The sequence below is a fragment of the Bufo gargarizans genome, unplaced genomic scaffold (genome assembly GCF_014858855.1).
Source record: "Bufo gargarizans isolate SCDJY-AF-19 unplaced genomic scaffold, ASM1485885v1 fragScaff_scaffold_389_pilon, whole genome shotgun sequence".
In the NCBI taxonomy this organism is placed as follows: domain Eukaryota; kingdom Metazoa; phylum Chordata; class Amphibia; order Anura; family Bufonidae; genus Bufo; species Bufo gargarizans.
In genome coordinates, this window is record NW_025334106.1 from 73499 (window position 1) to 94673 (window position 21175).

At 55.6% G+C, this 21175-nt stretch overlaps 1 protein-coding gene across 2 annotated transcripts in view; it reads right to left on the reverse strand.

The window, feature by feature from the left end:
• Nucleotides 1-21175, reverse strand: part of LOC122922490 (talin-1) — a 94598-nt gene that overhangs the window by 64837 nt on the left and 8586 nt on the right. For both annotated transcript variants that reach the window (XM_044273095.1, XM_044273094.1), the window contains exons 7-13: nucleotides 21094-21154; nucleotides 20313-20417; nucleotides 19792-19947; nucleotides 19619-19720; nucleotides 19087-19163; nucleotides 10754-10934; nucleotides 10535-10648 (exon numbers count right to left, since the gene is read on the reverse strand). In XM_044273095.1, the coding sequence (XP_044129030.1) occupies nucleotides 10535-10648; nucleotides 10754-10934; nucleotides 19087-19163; nucleotides 19619-19720; nucleotides 19792-19947; nucleotides 20313-20417; nucleotides 21094-21154 (796 nt within the window). The remainder of the gene's footprint in view (nucleotides 1-10534; nucleotides 10649-10753; nucleotides 10935-19086; nucleotides 19164-19618; nucleotides 19721-19791; nucleotides 19948-20312; nucleotides 20418-21093; nucleotides 21155-21175) is intronic.

Sequence of the window (21175 nt, forward strand, 5' to 3'; positions counted from 1 at the left end):
ACAGCTGGAGGAGCAGAGACCCCAGCCCTCGATGAAGAGCCCTCATACTGAGCTCTGCACTACAGCTGGAGGAGCGGAGACCCCAGCCCTCGATGAAGCACCCTTATACTAATCTCTGCACTATAGCTGGAGGAGCGGAGACCCCAGCCCTCGGTCCTCATACTGAGCTCTGCACTACAGCTGGAGGAGCGGAGACCCCAGCCCTCGGTCCTCATACTGAGCTCTGCACTACAGCTGGAGGAGCAGAGACCCCAGCCCTCGATGAAGCGTCCTCATACTGAGCTCTGCACTACAGCTGGAGGAGCGGAGACCCCAGCCCTCGGTCCTCATACTGAGCTCTGCAGTACAGCTGGAGGAGCAGAGACCCCAGCCCTCGATGAAGAGCCCTCATACTGAGCTCTGCACTACAGCTGGAGGAGCGGAGACCCCAGCCCTCGATGAAGCACCCTTATACTAATCTCTGCACTACAGCTGGAGGAGCGGAGACCCCAGCCCTCGGTCCTCATACTGAGCTCTGCACTACAGCTGGAGGAGCGGAGACCCCAGCCCTCGGTCCTCATACTGAGCTCTGCACTACAGCTGGAGGAGCGGAGACCCCAGCCCTCGGTCCTCATACTGAGCTCTGCAGTACAGCTGGAGGAGCAGAGACCCCAGCCCTCGATGAGAGCCCTCATACTGAGCTCTGCACTACAGCTGGAGGAGCGGAGACCCCAGCCCTCGGTCCTCATACTGAGCTCTGCACTACAGGCTGGAGGAGCGGAGACCCCAGCCCTCGGTCCTCATACTGAGCCTCTGCACTACAGCTGGAGGAGCGGAGACCCCAGCCCTCGATGAAGCGCCCTCATACTGAGCTCTGCACTACAGCTGGAGGAGCGGAGACCCCAGCCCTCGGTCCTCATACTGAGCTCTGCACTACAGCTGGAGGAGCGGAGACCCCAGCCCTCGGTCCTCATACTGAGCTCTGCACTACAGCTGGAGGAGCGGAGACCCCAGCCCTCGGTCCTCATACTGAGCTCTGCACTACAGCTGGAGGAGCAGAGACCGCAGCCCTCGGTCCTCATACTGAGCTCTGCACTACAGCTGGAGGAGCGGAGACCCCAGCCCTCGGTCCTCATACTGAGCTCTGCACTACAGCTGGAGGAGCGGAGACCCCAGCCCTCGGTCCTCATACTGAGCTCTGCACTACAGCTGGAGGAGCGGAGACCCCAGCCCTCGGTCCTCATACTGAGCTCTGCACTACAGCTGGAGGAGCGGAGACCCCAGCCCTCGGTCCTCATACTGAGCTCTGCACTACAGCTGGAGGAGCGGAGACCCCAGCCCTCGGTCCTCATACTGAGCTCTGCACTACAGCTGGAGGAGCGGAGACCCCAGCCCTCGATGAAGAGCCCTCATACTGAGCTCTGCACTACAGCTGGAGGAGCGGAGACCCCAGCCCTCGATGAAGAGCCCTCATACTGAGCTCTGCACTACAGCTGGAGGAGCGGAGACCCCAGCCCTCGGTCCTCATACTGAGCTCTGCACTACAGCTGGAGGAGCGGAGACCCCAGCCCTCGGTCCTCATACTGAGCTCTGCACTACAGCTGGAGGAGCGGAGACCCCAGCCCTCGGTCCTCATACTGAGCTCTGCACTACAGCTGGAGGAGCGGAGACCCCAGCCCTCGGTCCTCATACTGAGCTCTGCACTACAGCTGGAGGAGCGGAGACCCCAGTCCTCGGTCCTCATACTGAGCTCTGCACTACAGCTGGAGGAGCGGAGACCCCAGCCCTCGGTCCTCATACTGAGCTCTGCACTACAGCTGGAGGAGCGGAGACCCCAGCCCTCGGTCCTCATACTGAGCTCTGCACTACAGCTGGAGGAGCAGAGACCCCAGCCCTCGATGAAGAGCCCTCATACTGAGCTCTGCACTACAGCTGGAGGAGCGGAGACCCCAGCCCTCGGTCCTCATACTGAGCTCTGCAGTACAGCTGGAGGAGCAGAGACCCCAGCCCTCATACTGAGCTCTGCACTACAGCTGGAGGAGCGGAGACCCCAGCCCTCGATGAAGCGCCCTCATACTGAGCTCTGCACTACAGCTGGAGGAGCAGAGACCCCAGCCCTCGATGAAGCGCCCTCATACTGAGCTCTGCACTACAGCTGGAGGAGCGGAGACCCCAGCCCTCGATGAAGAGCCCTCATACTGAGCTCTGCACTACAGCTGGAGGAGCGGAGACCCCAGCCCTCGATGAAGAGCCCTCATACTGAGCTCTGCACTACAGCTGGAGGAGCGGAGACCCCAGCCCTCGGTCCTCATACTGAGCTCTGCACTACAGCTGGAGGAGCGGAGACCCCAGCCCTCGATGAAGAGCCCTCATACTGAGCTCTGCACTACAGCTGGAGGAGCGGAGACCCCAGCCCTCGATGAAGAGCCCTCATACTGAGCTCTGCACTACAGCTGGAGGAGCGGAGACCCCAGCCCTCGGTCCTCATACTGAGCTCTGCACTACAGCTGGAGGAGCGGAGACCCCAGCCCTCGGTCCTCATACTGAGCTCTGCACTACAGCTGGAGGAGCGGAGACCCCAGCCCTCGGTCCTCATACTGAGCTCTGCACTACAGCTGGAGGAGCGGAGACCCCAGCCATCGGTCCTCATACTGAGCTCTGCAGTACAGCTGGAGGAGCGGAGACCCCAGCCCTCGGTCCTCATACTGAGCTCTGCACTACAGCTGGAGGAGCGGAGACCCCAGTCCTCGGTCCTCATACTGAGCTCTGCACTACAGCTGGAGGAGCGGAGACCCCAGCCCTCGGTCCTCATACTGAGCTCTGCACTACAGCTGGAGGAGCGGAGACCCCAGCCCTCGGTCCTCATACTGAGCTCTGCACTACAGCTGGAGGAGCAGAGACCCCAGCCCTCGATGAAGAGCCCTCATACTGAGCTCTGCACTACAGCTGGAGGAGCGGAGACCCCAGCCCTCGGTCCTCATACTGAGCTCTGCAGTACAGCTGGAGGAGCAGAGACCCCAGCCCTCGAAGCGTCCTCATACTGAGCTCTGCACTACAGCTGGAGGAGCAGAGACCCCAGCCCTCGATGAAGCGCCCTCATACTGAGCTCTGCACTACAGCTGGAGGAGCAGAGACCCCAGCCCTCGATGAAGCGCCCTCATACTGAGCTCTGCATTACAGCTGGAGGAGCGGAGACCCCAGCCCTCGATGAAGAGCCCTCATACTGAGCTCTGCACTACAGCTGGAGGAGCGGAGACCCCAGCCCTCGATGAAGAGCCCTCATACTGAGCTCTGCACTACAGCTGGAGGAGCGGAGACCCCAGCCCTCGGTCCTCATACTGAGCTCTGCACTACAGCTGGAGGAGCGGAGACCCCAGCCCTCGATGAAGAGCCCTCATACTGAGCTCTGCACTACAGCTGGAGGAGCGGAGACCCCAGCCCTCGATGAAGAGCCCTCATACTGAGCTCTGCACTACAGCTGGAGGAGCGGAGACCCCAGCCCTCGGTCCTCATACTGAGCTCTGCACTACAGCTGGAGGAGCGGAGACCCCAGCCCTCGGTCCTCATACTGAGCTCTGCACTACCGCTGGAGGAGCGGAGACCCCAGCCCTCGGTCCTCATACTGAGCTCTGCACTACAGCTGGAGGAGCGGAGACCCCAGCCATCGGTCCTCATACTGAGCTCTGCAGTACAGCTGGAGGAGCAGAGACCCCAGCCCTCGATGAAGCGTCCTCATACTGAGCTCTGCACTACAGCTGGAGGAGCAGAGACCCCAGCCCTCGGTCCTCATACTGAGCTCTGCACTACAGCTGGAGGAGCAGAGACCCCAGCCCTCGGTCCTCATACTGAGCTCTGCACTACAGCTGGAGGAGCAGAGACCCCAGCCCTCGATCCTCATACTGAGCTCTGCACTACAGCTGGAGGAGCGGAGACCCCAGCCCTCGGTCCTCATACTGAGCTCTGCACTACAGCTGGAGGAGCAGAGACCGCAGCCCTCGATGAAGCGTCCTCATACTGAGCTCTGCACTACAGCTGGAGGAGCGGAGACCCCCAGCCCTCGGTCCTCATACTGAGCTCTGCACTACAGCTGGAGGAGCAGAGACCCCAGCCCTCGATCCTCATACTGAGCTCTGCACTACAGCTGGAGGAGCGGAGACCCCAGCCCTCGGTCCTCATACTGAGCTCTGCACATACAGCTGGAGGAGCGGAGACCCCAGCCCTCGGTCCTCATACTGAGCTCTGCACTACAGCTGGAGGAGCAGAGACCCCAGCCCTCGATGAAGCGTCCTCATACTGAGCTCTGCACTACAGCTGGAGAAGCGGAGACCCCAGCCCTCGATGAAGCGCCCTCATACTGAAGCTCTGCACTACAGCTGAGGAGCGGAGACCCCAGCCCTCGATGAAGCGCCCTCATACTGAGCTCTGCACTACAGCTGGAGGAGCGGAGACCCCAGCCCCCGATGAAGCGCCCTCATACTGAGCTCTGCACTACAGCTGGAGGAGCGGAGACCCCAGCCCTCGGTCCTCATACTGAGCTCTGCACTACAGCTGGAGGAGCGGAGACCCCAGCCCTCGGTCCTCATACTGAGCTCTGCACTACAGCTGGAGGAGCGGAGACCCCAGCCCTCGGTCCTCATACTGAGCTCTGCACTACAGCTGGAGGAGCGGAGACCCCAGCCCTCGGTCCTCATACTGAGCTCTGCACTACAGCTGGAGGAGCGGAGACCCCAGCCCTCGGTCCTCATACTGAGCTCTGCACTACAGCTGGAGGAGCGGAGACCCCAGCCCTCGGTCCTCATACTGAGCTCTGCACTACAGCTGGAGGAGCGGAGACCCCAGCCCTCGGTCCTCATACTGAGCTCTGCACTACAGCTGGAGGAGCGGAGACCCCAGCCCTCGGTCCTCATACTGAGCTCTGCACTACAGCTGGAGGAGCGGAGACCCCAGCCCTCGGTCCTCATACTGAGCTCTGCACTACAGCTGGAGGAGCGGAGGACCCCAGCCCTCGGTCCTCATACTGAGCTCTGCACTACAGCTGGAGGAGCGGAGACCCCAGCCCTCGGTCCTCATACTGAGCTCTGCACTACAGCTGGAGGAGCGGAGACCCCAGCCCTCGAGTCCTCATACTGAGCTCTGCACTAACAGCTGGAGGAGCGGAGACCCCAGCCCTCGGTCCTCATACTGAGCTCTGCACTACAGCTGGAGGAGGGAGCGGAGACCCCAGCCCTCGGGTCCTCATACTGAGCTCTGCACTACAGCTGGAGGAGCGGAGACCCCAGCCCTCGGTCCTCATACTGAGCTCTGCACTACAGCTGGAGGAGCGGAGACCCCAGCCCTCGGTCCCTCATACTGAGCTCTGCACTACAGCTGGAGGAGCGGAGACCCCAGCCCTCGGTCCTCATACTGAGCTCTGCACTACAGCTGAGGAGCGGAGACCCCAGCCCTCGGTCCTCATACTGAGCTCTGCACTACAGCTGGAGGAGCGGAGACCCCAGCCCTCGGTCCTCATACTGAGCTCTGCACTACAGCTGGAGGAGCGGAGACCCCAGCCCTCGGTCCTCATACTGAGCTCTGCACTACAGCTGGAGGAGCGGAGACCCCAGCCCTCGGTCCTCATACTGAGCTCTGCACTACAGCTGGAGGAGCGGAGACCCAGCCCTCGGTCCTCATACTGAGCTCTGCACTACAGCTGGAGGAGCGGAGACCCCAGCCCTCGGTCCTCATACTGAGCTCTGCACTACAGCTGGAGGAGCGGAGACCCCAGCCCTCGGTCCTCATACTGAGCTCTGCACTACAGCTGGAGGAGCGGAGACCCCAGCCCTCGGTCCTCATACTGAGCTCTGCACTACAGCTGGAGGAGCGGAGACCCAGCCCTCGGTCCTCATACTGAGCTCTGCACTACAGCTGGAGGAGCGGAGACCCCAGCCCTCGGTCCTCATACTGAGCTCTGCACTACAGCTGGAGGAGCGGAGACCCCAGCCCTCGGTCCTCATACTGAGCTCTGCACTACAGCTGGAGGAGCGGAGACCCCAGCCCTCGGTCCTCATCTGAGCTCTGCAATACAGCTGGAGGAGCGGAGACCCCAGCCCTCGGTCCTCATACTGAGCTCTGCACTACAGCTGGAGGAGCGGAGACCCCAGCCTCGGTCCTCATACTGAGCTCTGCACTACAGCTGGAGGAGCAGAGACCCCAGCACTCGATTGAAGACGTCCCTCCATACTGAGCTCTGCACTACAGCTGGAGGAGCGAGACCCCAGCCCTCGGTCCTCATACTGAGCTCTGCAACTACAGCTGGAGGAGCGGAGACCCAGCCCTCGGTCCTCATACTGAGCTCTGCACTACAGCTGGAGGAGCGGAGACCCCAGCCCTCGGTTCTCATACTGAGCTCTGCACTACAGCTGGAGGAGCGGAAGACCCCAGCCCTCGGTCCTCATACTGAGCTCTGCAAAGTACAGCTGGAGGAGCAGAGACCCCAGCCCCTCGGTCCTCATACTGAGCTCTGCACTACAGCTGGAGAGCGGAAGACCCCCAGACCTCGGCCTCATACTGAGCTCTGCACTACAGCTGGAGGAGCGGAGACCCCAGCCCTCGGTCCTCATACTGAGCTCTGCACTACAGCTGGAGGAGCGGAGACCCCAGCCCTCGGTCCTCATACTGAGCTCTGCACTACAGCTGGAGGAGCGGAGACCCCAGCCCTCGGTCCTCATACTGAGCTCTGCACTACAGCTGGAGGAGCGGAGACCCCAGCCCTCGGTCCTCATACTGAGCTCTGCACTACAGCTGGAGGAGCGGAGACCCCAGCCCTCGGTCCTCATACTGAGCTCTGCACTACAGCTGGAGGAGCGGAGACCCCAGCCCTCGGTCCTCATACTGAGCTCTGCACTACAGCTGGAGGAGCGGAGACCCCAGCCCTCGGTCCTCATACTGAGCTCTGCACTAGCTGGAGGAGCGGAGACCCCAGCCCTCGGTCCTCATACTGAGCTCTGCACTACAGCTGGAGGAGGAGACCCCAGCCCTCGGTCCTCATACTGAGCTCTGCACTACAGCTGGAGGAGCAGAGACCCCAGCCCTCGGTCCTCATACTGAGCTCTGCACTACAGCTGGAGGAGCGGAGACCCCAGCCCTCGATGAAGCGTCCTCATACTGAGCTCTGCACTACAGCTGGAGGAGCGGAGACCCCAGCCCTCGGTCCTCATACTGAGCTCTGCACTACAGCTGGAGGAGTGGAGACCCAAGCCCTCGGTCCTCATACTGAGCTCTGCACTACAGCTGGAGGAGCGGAGACCCCAGCCCTCGGTCCTCATACTGAGCTCTGCACTACAGCTGGAGGAGCGGAGACCCCAGCCCTCGGTCCTCATACTGAGCTCTGCAGTACAGCTGGAGGAGCGGAGACCCAGCCCTCGGTTCCTCATACTGAGCTCTGCACTACAGCTGGAGGAGCGGAGACCCCAGCCCTCGGTCCTCATACTGAGCTCTGCACTACAGCTGGAGGAGCGGAGACCCCAGCCCTCGGTCCTCATACTGAGCTCTGCACTACAGCTGGAGGAGCGGGAGACCCCAGCCCTCGGTCCTCATACTGAGCTCCTGCACTACAGCTGGAGGAGCAGAGACCCAGCCCTCGGTCCTCATACTGAGCTCTGCACTACAGCTGGAGGAGCGGAGACCCCAGCCCTCGGTCCTCATACTGAGCTCTGCACTACAGCTGGAGGAGCGGAGACCCCAGCCCTCGGTCCTCATACGAGCTCTGCACTACAGCTGGAGGAGCGGAGACCCCAGCCCTCGGTCCTCATACTGAGCTCTGCACTACAGCTGGAGGAGCGGAGACCCCAGCCCTCGGTCCTCATACTGAGCTCTGCACTACAGCTGGAGGAGCGGAGACCCCAGCCCTCGGTCCTCATACTGAGCTCTGCACTACAGCTGGAGGAGCGGAGGACCCAGCCCTCGGTCCTCATACTGAGCTCTGCACTACAGCTGGAGGAGCGGAGACCCAGCCCTCGGTCCTCATACTGAGCTCTGCACTACAGCTGGAGGAGCGGAGACCCCAGCCCTCGGTCCTCATACTGAGCTCTGCACTACAGCTGGAGGAGCGGAGACCCCAGCCCTCGGTCCTCATACTGAGCTCTGCACTACAGCTGGAGGAGCGGAGACCCCAGCCCTCGGTTCCTCATACTGAGCTCTGCACTACAGCTGGAGGAGCGGAGACCCCAGCCCTCGGTCCTCATACTGAGCTCTGCACTACAGCTGGAGGAGCGGAGACCCCAGCCCTCGGTCCCTCATACTGAGCTCTGCACTACAGCTGGAGGAGCGGAGACCCCAGCCCTCGGTCCTCATACTGAGCTCTGCACTACAGCTGGAGGAGCGGAGACCCCAGCCCTCGGTCCTCATACTGAGCTCTGCACTACAGCTGGAGGAGCGGAGACCCCAGCCCTCGGTCCTCATACTGAGCTCTGCACTACAGCTGGAGGAGCGGAGGACCCCAGCCCTCGGTCCTCATACTGAGCTCTGCACTACAGCTGGAGGAGCGGAGACCCCAGCCCTCGGTCCTCATACTGAGCTCTGCACTACAGCTGGAGGAGCGGAGACCCCAGCCCTCGGTCCTCATACTGAGCTCTGCACTACAGCTGGAGGAGCAGAGACCCCAGCCCTCGGTCCTCATACTGAGCTCTGCACTACAGCTGGAGGAGCGGAGACCCCAGCCCTCGGTCCTCATACTGAGCTCTGCACTACAGCTGGAGGAGCGGAGACCCCAGCCCTCGGTCCTCATACTGAGCTCTGCACTACAGCTGGAGGAGCGGAGACCCCAGCCCTCGGTCCTCATACTGAGCTCTGCACTACAGCTGGAGGAGCGGAGACCCCAGCCCTCGGTCCTCATACTGAGCTCTGCACTACAGCTGGAGGAGCGGAGACCCCAGCCCTCGGTCCTCATACTGAGCTCTGCACTACAGCTGGAGGAGCGGAGACCCCAGCCCTCGGTCCTCATACTGAGCTCTGCACTACAGCTGGAGGAGCAGAGACCCCAGCCCTCGGTCCTCATACTGAGCTCTGCACTACAGCTGGAGGAGCGGAGACCCCAGCCCTCGGTCCTCATACTGAGCTCTGCACTACAGCTGGAGGAGCGGAGACCCCAGCCCTCGGTCCTCATACTGAGCTCTGCACTACAGCTGGAGGAGCGGAGACCCCAGCCCTCGGTCCTCATACTGAGCTCTGCACTACAGCTGGAGGAGCGGAGACCCCAGCCCTCGGTCCTCATACTGAGCTCTGCACTACAGCTGGAGGAGCGGAGACCCCAGCCCTCGGTCCTCATACTGAGCTCTGCACTACAGCTGGAGGAGCGGAGACCCCAGCCCTCGGTCCTCATACTGAGCTCTGCACTACAGCTGGAGGAGCGGAGACCCCAGCCCTCGGTCCTCATACTGAGCTCTGCACTACAGCTGGAGGAGCGGAGACCCAGCCCTCGGTCCTCATACTGAGCTCTGCACTACAGCTGGAGGAGCGGAGACCCCAGCCCTCGGTCCTCATACTGAGCTCTGCACTACAGCTGGAGGAGCGGAGACCCCAGCCCTCGGTCCTCATACTGAGCTCTGCACTACAGCTGGAGGAGCGGAGACCCCAGCCCTCGGTCCTCATACTGAGCTCTGCACTACAGCTGGAGGAGCGGAGACCCCAGCCCTCGGTCCTCATACTGAGCTCTGCACTACAGCTGGAGGAGCGGAGACCCCAGCCCACGGTCCTCATACTGAGCTCTGCACTACAGCTGGAGGAGCGGAGACCCAGCCCTCGATGAATCCTCATACTGAGCTCTGCACTACAGCTGGAGGAGCAGAGACCCCAGCCCTCGGTCCTCATACTGAGCTCTGCACTACAGCTGGAGGAGCGGAGACCCCAGCCCTCGGTCCTCATACTGAGCTCTGCACTACAGCTGGAGGAGCAGAGACCCCAGCCCTCGGTCCTCATACTGAGCTCTGCACTACAGCTGGAGGAGCGGAGACCCCAGCCCTCGGTCCTCATACTGAGCTCTGCACTACAGCTGGAGGAGCGGAGACCCAGCCCTCGGTCCTCATACTGATCTCTGCACTACAGCTGGAGGAGCGGAGACCCCAGCCCTCGGTCCTCATACTGAGCTCTGCCACTACAGCTGGAGGAGCGGAGACCCCAGCCCTCGGTCCTCATACTGAGCTCTGCACTACAGCTGGAGGAGCGGAGACCCCAGCCCTCGGTCCTCATACTGATCTCTGCACTACAGCTGGAGGCAGATGCAGAAAGTCACACAAGGAGAACCACTCACTTCCTATGGATAATTGCTGGGTGACTATTAAGCTAATGGGCAGTTAAAGGGGTTAATTATGGTCACACTTTTTACCCCTACAGAAATATTTGACAAACAATCGGTAACCGGGCGCCGTGTGCGAGCTGTCCCCCTCACCCCCTCATCACTGCGCTCTACTCTGCTCAGGGCCTTGCAGTCCTGTCTGGGGACAACAGCCGGATTATCGGATTACTGGACTACCAGCCGACTGCAATCAGGGAGCAGAACCCGGATCTCCTTCATACTCACAGCATCCTGACCCAGAGGTGGCAGAGTATCAAAGTCATCCAGGGTGGCCTGGGCAGCGTTCACCGCCTGCATGCTGGAGTTGATGGTGCCAGTCAGAGCTTGCTGGGCAGAGGTCTGTGAAGAGTCAGAGGAGCGAGAGTCACAAAGGTGTACAGAAACAGACGACCCCGAGACCCATACCCGGGGGGCGCCACTGTCAGAAGTCACCCCAATCCTTACCAGTGGTGGCATGTGTCCCCAGTGCATCTGTCCGCTGGTCACCTGCTGCTGCGCCTGAGGCATGGAGCCCACCTGGAAGTTTTCAGGCCCACCTGCCCCAGAGCGCATGATGGCTGGCAGCGCCACCGAGCCGTGCTCCACTTTACCAACTTGGTTAAACTGCTGCTGAAGAAGGGTGGATCTGGAAGAAAGATGGCGAAAGGTGTTCCCGGGATCAACGGAGCAGATGAGGATCGGGCACAGATCTCCTGAAAAGCGCTTCATCCAAGGAGGCCCCACTCCAGAGGACCACCTACCGCCACGTCACATACAGACAGCCCCGACAGCTGACCGCTACATGCACTTAGGGGCAGTATTATAGTATTTATACTCTTGTACATAGGAGCAGTATTATAGCAGTTATATTCTTGTACATAGGAGCATTATAGTAGTTATATTCTGTACATAGGAGCAGTATTATAGTAGTTATATTCTTGTACATAGGAGCAGTATTATAGTAGTTATATTCTGTACATAGGAGCAGTATTATAGTAGTTATATTCTTGTACATAGGAGCAGTATTATAGTAGTTATATCTGTACATAGGAGCAGTATTATAGTAGTTATATTCTTGTACATAGGAGCAGTATTATAGTAGTTATATTCTTGTACATAGGAGCAGTATTATAGTAGTTATATTCTTGTACATAGGAGCAGTATTATAGTAGTTATATTCTTGTACATAGGAGCAGTATTATAGTAGTTATATTCTTGTACATAGGAGCAGTATTATAGTAGTTATATTCTTGTACATAGGGCAGTATTATAGTAGTTATATTCTTGTACATAGGAGCAGTATTATAGTAGTTATATTTTGTACATAGGGGCAGTATTATAGTAGTTATATTCTTGTACATAGGAGCAGTATTATAGTAGTTATATTCTTGTACATAGGAGCAGTATTATAGTAGTTATATTCTTGTACATAGGAGGCAGTATTATAGTAGTTATATTCTGTACATAGGAGCAGTATTATAGTAGTTATATTCTTGTACATAGGAGCAGTATTATAGTAGTTATACTTGTACATAGGAGCAGTATTATAGTAGTTATATTCTTGTACATAGGAGGCAGTATTATAGTAGTTATATTCTTGTACATAGGAGCAGTATTATAGTAGTTATATCTTGTACATAGGAGCAGTATTATAGTAGTTATATTCTTGTACATAGGAGGCAGTATTATAGTAGTTATATTCTTGTACATAGGAGCAGTATTATAGTAGTTATATTCTTGTACATAGGAGCAGTATTATAGTAGTTATATTCTTGTACATAGGGCAGTATTATAGTAGTTATATTCTTGTACATAGGAGCAGTATTATAGTAGTTATATCTTGTACATAGGAGCAGTATTATAGTAGTTATATTCTTGTACATAGGAGCAGTATTATAGTAGTTATATCTTGTACATAGGGCAGTATTATAGTAGTTATATTCTTGTACATAGGAGCAGTATTATAGTAGTTATATTCTTGTACATAGGAGCAGTATTATAGTAGTATATTCTTGTACATAGGAGCAGTATTATAGTAGTTATATTCTTGTACATAGGAGCAGTATTATAGTAGTTATATTCTTGTACATAGGAGCAGTATTATAGTAGTTATATTCTTGTACATAGGAGCAGTATTATAGTAGTTATATCTTGTACATAGGAGCAGTATTATAGTAGTTATATTCTTGTACATAGGAGCAGTATTATAGTAGTTATATTCTTGTACATAGGAGCAGTATTATAGTAGTTATATTCTTGTACATAGGAGCAGTATTATAGTAGTTATATTCTTGTACATAGGGCAGTATTATAGTAGTTATATTCTTGTACATAGGAGCAGTATTATAGTAGTTATATTCTTGTACATAGGAGCAGTATTATAGTTATATTCTTGTACATAGGAGCAGTATTATAGTAGTTATATGTACATAGGAGCAGTATTATAGTAGTTATATTCTTGTACATAGGAGCAGTATTATAGTAGTTATATTCTTGTACATAGGAGCAGTATTATAGTAGTTATATTCTTGTACATAGGAGCAGTATTATAGTAGTTATATTCTTGTACATAGGAGCAGTATAGTAGTTATATTCTTGTACATAGGAGCAGTATTATAGTAGTTATATTCTTGTACATAGGAGCAGTATTATAGTAGTTATATTCTTGTACATAGGAGCAGTATTATAGTATTTATTCTTGTACATAGGAGCAGTATTATAGTAGTTATTCTTGTACATAGGAGCAGTATTATAGTAGTTATATTCTTGTACATAGGAGCAGTATTATAGTAGTTATATTCTTGTACATAGGAGCAGTATTATAGTAGTTATATTCTTGTACATAGGAGCAGTATTATAGTAGTTATATTCTTGTACATAGGAGCAGTATTATAGTAGTTATATTCTTGTACATAGGAGCAGTATTATAGTAGTTATATTCTTGTACATAGGAGCAGTATTATAGTAGTTATATTCTTGTACATAGGAGCAGTATTATAGTTTATATTCTTGTACATAGGAGCAGTATTATAGTAGTTATATTCTTGTACATAGGAGCAGTATTATAGTAGTTATATTCTTGTACATAGGAGCAGTATTATAGTAGTTATATTCTTGTACATAGGAGGCAGTATTATAGTAGTTATATTCTTGTACATAGGAGCAGTATTATAGTAGTTATATTCTTGTACATAGGAGCAGTATTATAGTAGTTATATTCTTGTACATAGGAGCAGTATTATAGTAGTTATATTCTTGTACATAGGAGCAGTATTATAGTAGTTATATTCTGTACATAGGAGCAGTATTATAGTAGTTATATTCTTGTACATAGGAGCAGTATTATAGTAGTTATATTCTGTACATAGGAGGCAGTATTATAGTAGTTTATTCTTGTACATAGGAGCAGTATTATAGTAGTTATATTCTTGTACATAGGAGCAGTATTATAGTAGTATATTCTTGTACATAGGAGCAGTATTATAGGTATATTCTTGTACATAGGAGGCAGTATTATAGTAGTTATATTCTTGTACATAGGAGCAGTATTATAGTAGATATTCTTGTACATAGGAGCAGTATTATAGTAGTTATATTCTGTACATAGGAGGCAGTATTATAGTTATATTCTGTACATAGGAGCAGTATTATAGTAGTTATATTCTTGTACATAGGAGCAGTATTATAGGTTATATTCTGTACATAGGAGCAGTATTATAGTAGTTATATTCTTGTACATAGGAGCAGTATTATAGTAGTTATATTCTTGTACATAGGAGCAGTATTATAGTAGTTATATTCTTGTACATAGGAGCAGTATTATAGTAGTTATATTCTTGTACATAGGAGCAGTATTATAGTAGTTATATTCTTGTACATAGGAGCAGTATTATAGTAGTTATATTCTTGTACATAGGAGGCAGTATTATAGTTATATTCTTGTACATAGGAGCAGTATTATAGTAGTTATATTCTTGTACATAGGAGCAGTATTATAGTAGTTATATTCTGTACATAGGAGTAGTATATAGTTTATATTCTTGTACATAGGAGCAGTATTATAGTAGTTATATTCTTGTACATAGGAGCAGTATTATAGTAGTTATATTCTTGTACATAGGGGCAGTATTATAGTAGTTATATTCTTGTACATAGGGGCAGTATTATAGTAGTTACAGCCAGGTCCATAAATATTGGGACATGGACACAATGGTAACATTTTTGGCTCTATACACCACCACAATGGATGTGAGATGAGATGGACAAGATGTGCTTTACCCGCAGACTGTCGGCTGTACCCGCAGACTGTCGGCTGTACCCGCAGACTGTCGGCTGTACCCGCAGACTGTCGGCTGTACCCGCAGACTGTCGGCTGTACCCGCAGACTGTCGGCTGTACCCGCAGACTGTCGGCTGTACCCGCAGACTGTCGGCTGTACCCGCAGACTGTCGGCTGTACCCGCAGACTGTCGGCTGTACCCGCAGACTGTCGGCTGTACCCGCAGACTGTCAGCTTTACCTGCAGACTGTCAGCTGTAATCTGAGGGGATTTACATCCACATCAGGTGAACGGTGCAGGAATTACAGCAGTTTGCATCTGTGCCTCCCACTTGTTAATGGACCAGAAGTAATGGGACAATTGGCTTCTCGGCTGTCCCATGGCCGGTGTGTGTTATTCCCTCATTATCCCAATTACAATGAGCAGATAAAGGTCCAGAGGTCATTTCCAGTCTGCTATTTGCTATTTGGATTTGGAATCTGTTGCTGTCAACTCTCAAGATGAGATCCAAAGAGCGGTCACTATCAGTGAAGGCGTCATTAGGCTGAAAAACACCACAAACCCATCAGAGAGATGGCAAAAACATCAGGCGCGGCCAAAACAACCTGCAGGAACATTCTTATAAAGAACGGAACGCACCGGTGAGCTCAGCAACACCAAAAGACCCGGAAGACACGGCAAACAACTGTGGTGGATGACCGAAGAATTCTTTCCCTGGTGAAGAAATCCCCCTTCACAACAGTTGGCCGGATCAAGAACACTCTCCAGGAGGTAGGGTATGTGTTCAGAGTCACCAATCAGGAGAAGACTTCACCAGAGTGAATACAGAGGGTTCACCACAAGATGGAAACCATTGGTGAGCCTCAAAAACAGGAAGGTCAGATTAGAGTTTGCCAAACGACATCTAGAAAAGCCTTCACAGTTCTGGAACAACATCCTATGGACAGATGAGACCAAGATCAGCTTGTACCAGAGTGATGGGAAGAGAAGAGGATGGAGAAGGAAAGGAGCTGCTCATGGTCCTAAGCATACCACCTCATCAGTGAAGCATGGTGGTGGCAGTGTCATGGCGTGGGCATGTATGGCGGCCAATGGAACTGCTTCTCTTGTATTGATGATGTCACTGCTGACAGAAGCAGCAGGATGAATTCTGAAGGGTTTCGGGCAATATTATCTGCTCACATTCAGCCCAATGCTTTAGAACTCATTGGACGATGCTTCACAGCTGCAGATGGACAATGACCCCAAAGCATACTGCAAAGAAACCCAAAGAGTTTAAGGGAAGAAGTGGAATGTTCTGCAATGGCCGAGTCAATCCCCCGGACCTCGATCCGATGAGCATTCACTGCTGAAGACAAAACTGAAGGGAAAATGCCCCAAGAACAAGCAGGAAACTGAAGACAGTGGCAGTAGAGGCCGGGGCCCGAGCGTCCACCAGGGATGAGACCAGCGTCTGGGGATGTCTATGTGTTCCAGACTTCCGGCTGTAACTGACTGCAACGGATTTGTAACCAAGTATTAAAAAGGGAAAGTTTGATTTATGATGATTATTCTGTCCCATTACTTCTGGTCCCTTAACAAGTGGGAGGCACAGATGCAACTGCTGTAATTCCTGCACCGTTCACCTGATCTGGATGTAAATCCCTCAGATTACAGCCGACAGTCTGCGGGTACAGCCGACAGTCTGCGGGTACAGCCGACAGTCTGCGGGTACAGCCGACAGTCTGCGGGTACAGCCGACAGTCTGCGGGTACAGCCGACGTCTGCGGGTACAGCCGACAGCTGCGGGTACAGCCGAGTCTGCGGGTACAGCCGACAGTCTGCGGGTACAGCCGACGTCTGCGGGACAGCCGACAGTCTGCGGGTAGCCGACAGTCTGCGGGTACAGCCGACAGTCTGCGGGTACCGACAGTTGCGGGTACAGCCGACAGTCTGCGGGTACAGCCGACAGTCTGCGGGTACAGCCGACAGTCTGCGGGTACAGCCGACAGTCTGCGGGTACAGCCGACAGTCTGCGGGTACAGCCGACAGTCTGCGGGTACAGCGACAGTCTGCGGGTACAGCCGACAGTCTGCGGGTACAGCCGACAGTCTGCGGGTACAGCCGACAGTCTGCGGGTACAGCCGACAGTCTGCGGGTACAGCCGACAGTCTGCGGGTACAGCCGACAGTCTGCGGGTACAGCCGACAGTCTGCGGGTACAGCCGACAGTCTGCGGGTACAGCCGACAGTCTGCGGGTACAGCCGACAGTCTGCGGGTACAGCCGACAGTCTGCGGGTACAGCCGACAGTCGCGGGTACAGCCGACAGTCTGCGGGTACAGCCGACAGTCTGCGGGTACAGCCGACAGTCTGCGGGTACAGCCGACAGTCTGCGGGTACAGCCGACAGTCTGCGGGTACAGCCGACAGTCTGCGGGTACAGCCGACAGTCTGCGGGTACAGCCGACAGTCTGCGGGTACAGCCGACAGTCTGCGGGTACAGCCGACAGTCTGCGGTACAGCCGACAGTCTGCGGGTACAGCCGACAGTCTGCGGGTACAGCCGACAGTCTGCGGTACAGCCGACAGTCTGCGGCGTTACAGCCGACCGTCTGCGGGTACAGCCGACAGTCTGCGGGTACAGCCGACAGTCTGCGGGTACAGCCGACAGTCTGCGGGTACAAGCCGACAGTCTGCGGGGTACAGCCGACAGTCTGCGGTACAGCCGACAGTCTGCGGGTACAGCCGACAGTCTGCGGGTACAGCCGACAGTCTGCGGGTACAGCCGACAGTCTGCGGGTACAGCCGACAGTCTGCGGGTACAGCCGACAGTCTGCGGGTACAGCGACAGTCTGCGGGTACAGCCGACAGTCTGCGGGTACAGCCGACAGTCTGCGGGTACAGCGACAGTCTGGGGTACAGCGACAGTCTGCGGGTACAGCCGACAGCTGCGGGTACAGCCGACAGTCTGCGGGTCAGCCGACAGTCTGCGGGTACAGCCGACCAGTGGCTTGCGGGTAACAGCGACAGTCTGCGGGTACAGCCGACAGTCTGCGGGTACAGCCGACAGTCTGCGGGTACAGCCGACAGTCTGCGGGTACAGCCGACAGTCTGCGGGTACAGCCGACAGTCTGCGGGTACAGCCGACAGTCTGCGGGTACAGCCGACAGTCTGCGGGTACAGCCGACAGTCTGCGGGTACAGCCGACAGTCTGCGGGTACAGCCGACAGTCTGCGGGTACAGCCGACAGTCTGCGGGTACAGCCGACAGTCTGCGGGTACAGCGACAGTCTGCGGGTACAGCCGACAGTCTGCGGGTACAGCCGACAGTCTGCGGGTACAGCCGACAGTCTGCGGGTACAGCCGACAGTCTGCGGGTACAGCCGACAGTCTGCGGGTACAGCCGACAGTCTGCGGGTACAGCCGACAGTCTGCGGGTACAGCCGACAGTCTGCGGGTACAGCCGACAGTCTGCGGGTACAGCCGACAGTCTGCGGGTACAGCCGACAGTCTGCGGGTACAGCCGACAGTCTGCGGGTACAGCCGACAGTCTGCGGGTACAGCCGACAGTCTGCGGGTACAGCCGACAGTCTGCGGGTACAGCCGACAGTCTGCGGGTACAGCCGACAGTCTGCGGGTACGCCGACAGTCTGCGGGTACAGCCGACAGTCTGCGGGTACAGCCGACAGTCTGCGGGTACAGCCGACAGTCTGCGGGTACAGCCGACAGTCTGCGGGTACAGCCGACAGTCTGCGGGTACAGCCGACAGTCTGCGGGTACAGCCGACAGTCTGCGGTACAGCCCAGTCTGCGGGTACAGCCGACAGTCTGCGGGTACAGCCGACAGTCTGCGGGTACAGCCGACAGTCTGCGGGTACAGCCGACAGTCTGCGGGTACAGCCGACAGTCTGCGGGTACAGCCGACAGTCTGCGGGTACAGCCGACAGTCTGCGGGTACAGCCGACAGTCTGCGGGTACAGCCGACAGTCTGCGGGTACAGCCGACAGTCTGCGGTACGCCGACAGTCTGCGGGTACAGCCGACAGTCTGCGGGTACAGCCGACAGTCTGCGGGTACAGCCGACAGTCTGCGGGTACAGCCGACAGTCTGCGGGTACAGCCGACAGTCTGCGGGTACAGCCGACAGTCTGTGGGTCCCAATATATATGGACCTGACTGTATATACTTGTAGATAAGGACAGTACTCTAGGATAATACTGTAGTACAGGTGTCAGCACTCCAGGAGTTGTGAAACTACATTTCCCATCATGCAAGTTTTTGGACTCCCACAGAAGTGAAAGGAGCATGCTGGGAGTTATAGTTTCACAACTGACCCCTGCTACAGTATATAACACCTGTGCTCCACTCCGAGATGCTGGGGGCAGGAGTAATGGTGTGAGGTGGTCTCATGTCTGCATCGTGTGATTAGTGCGGTGGAGCGGGTGGATTACTCTCTCTGTCGTCCTCCTCCTCTCTCGCTGCCTCAGCATGGTGGGTACTGACTTGGCAGGCGGCCATGAATTACACAAGTCTGACGGTCTCTTACTTCTTGGGTGACACGGAATCCTCCAGCATAGTCGACTCTTCGTCCCCCTCCAAACCAAAGTGATCTTTGCTCTTTTTCTAAACAGAGGAAAACCGAAGCCATTCATTCTCGGATGTGTGGGGTGATGTGAGGGCGTAGAGGGAAGGCGGGGGGATCGCTGCTGCCACTCACTGGTCAACCCCGTCAGCCGGGGGGGGAGGGGGCGCAGTCAGCCCGTCAGCCGGGGGGGGGGGAGGGGGCGCAGTCAGCCCGTCAGCCGGGGGGGGGAGGGGGCGCAGTCAGCCCGTCAGCCGGGGGGGGGAGGGGGCGCAGTCAGCCCGTCAGCCGGGGGGGGGAGGGGGCGCAGTCAGCCCGTCAGCCGGGGGGGGAGGGGGCGCAGTCACCCCGTCAGCCAGGGGGGGGAAGGGCGCAGTCACCCCGTCAGCCGGGGGGAAGGGGCGCAGTCACCCCGTCAGCCGGGGGGAAGGGCGCAGTCACCCCATCAGCCGGGGGGAAGGGGGCGCAGTCACCCCGTCAGCCGGGGGGAAGTCACCTTTTTCAGGATGATGTCGATGTACCCGGCGATGAGCTGGGCTATCTGCTCGCCTTCTGTGGTCTGCACAGAGTAGTAGCCGTCCTGATAGTCCCCGAAGTCCTAAGACAGAGACGGAGCGGATTAGCGGAGGGAGCGGCGCGGCCATGAGAAGACCTGTGCAGGGTACTGACCAGAGTGAAGCTCTTGGGGGAGGCTGCCCAGCGCTTGATGTTGGTCAGATTCCACTCCTGGATCACCTCCTTGGTCTTCTCGTCCACCCTCATCACACATTCCTTGGTGATGCCCAGAAGCCGAGGAACCAGCTTATTCTTACCTTTCATTTTTTCCTAGAAGAAGACACAAAGAGACAATGATGATTAAAGATGAGCCACCGGAACGAACCGGGCAACGGGGGGGGGGGGGGGGGGGGTGATGTACCCTGGGAGAGGACGGCATATAGAAGGAGCGGCCCCTGGGGACACACAGCAGCTCCAATAATCCGTCCACACAGACGGTGGTCAGCTCTGCTCACACCATTCAGGTGTTAACCCCCGATGAGCTCATGTTCAGGGGGGGGGGGTGATCAGCTGGAGAGGGGGGGGTAGTCACCCCATCAGCCAGGGGCCGGGGATTACCCCATCAGCTGGGGGGGGGGGTTACCCCATCAGCTGGGGTGTCGGTCACAGGGCGTGACGAGGCATCACCTGCTCACCTTCACCAGGAAGAACGAGACGCCGTACGTCTTCAGGGAGCGGGCCAGCTTCACATAGCGAGCCTTCGCCTCTATCTCACTCATATTACCGCACTGCTTGTGGGACTGCAAGGAGAAGAGGGTGAAACACCGACACACACACCGACACACACACACACGTCACACTCACACACACGTCACACACACACACGTCACACACACACGTCACACACACGTCACACACACACACACACACACCCCGTCCACACACACACCCCCGTCACACACACACACCCCCGTCACACACACACACCCCTCACAACACAACCCCCGTCACACACACACACCCCCGTCACACACACACACCCCCGTCACACACACACCCCCGTCACACACACACCCCCCCGTCACACACCACCCCCGTCACACACACACCCCCGTCACACACACACCCCCGTCACACACACACACCCCCGTCACACACACACCCCCGTCACACACACACCCCCGTCACACACACACCCACCCGTCACCACACACCCCCCGTCACACACACACCCCCGTCACACACACACCCCCGTCACACACACACCCCCGTCACACACACACCCCCGTCACACACACACCCCCGTCACACACACACCCCCGTCACACACACACCCCCGTCACACACACACCCCGTCACACACACACCCCGTCACACACACACCCCCGTCACACACACACCCCCGTCACACACACACCCCCGTCACACACACACACACACGTCACACACACACACACACGTCACACACAGACCCACCATAAAAATCCTCCGCTCTCCCTTCTGCTTGATGTATTCTTTAGGCAAAAAATCTTTTAACCTGGGATGATAGAGAAGGATT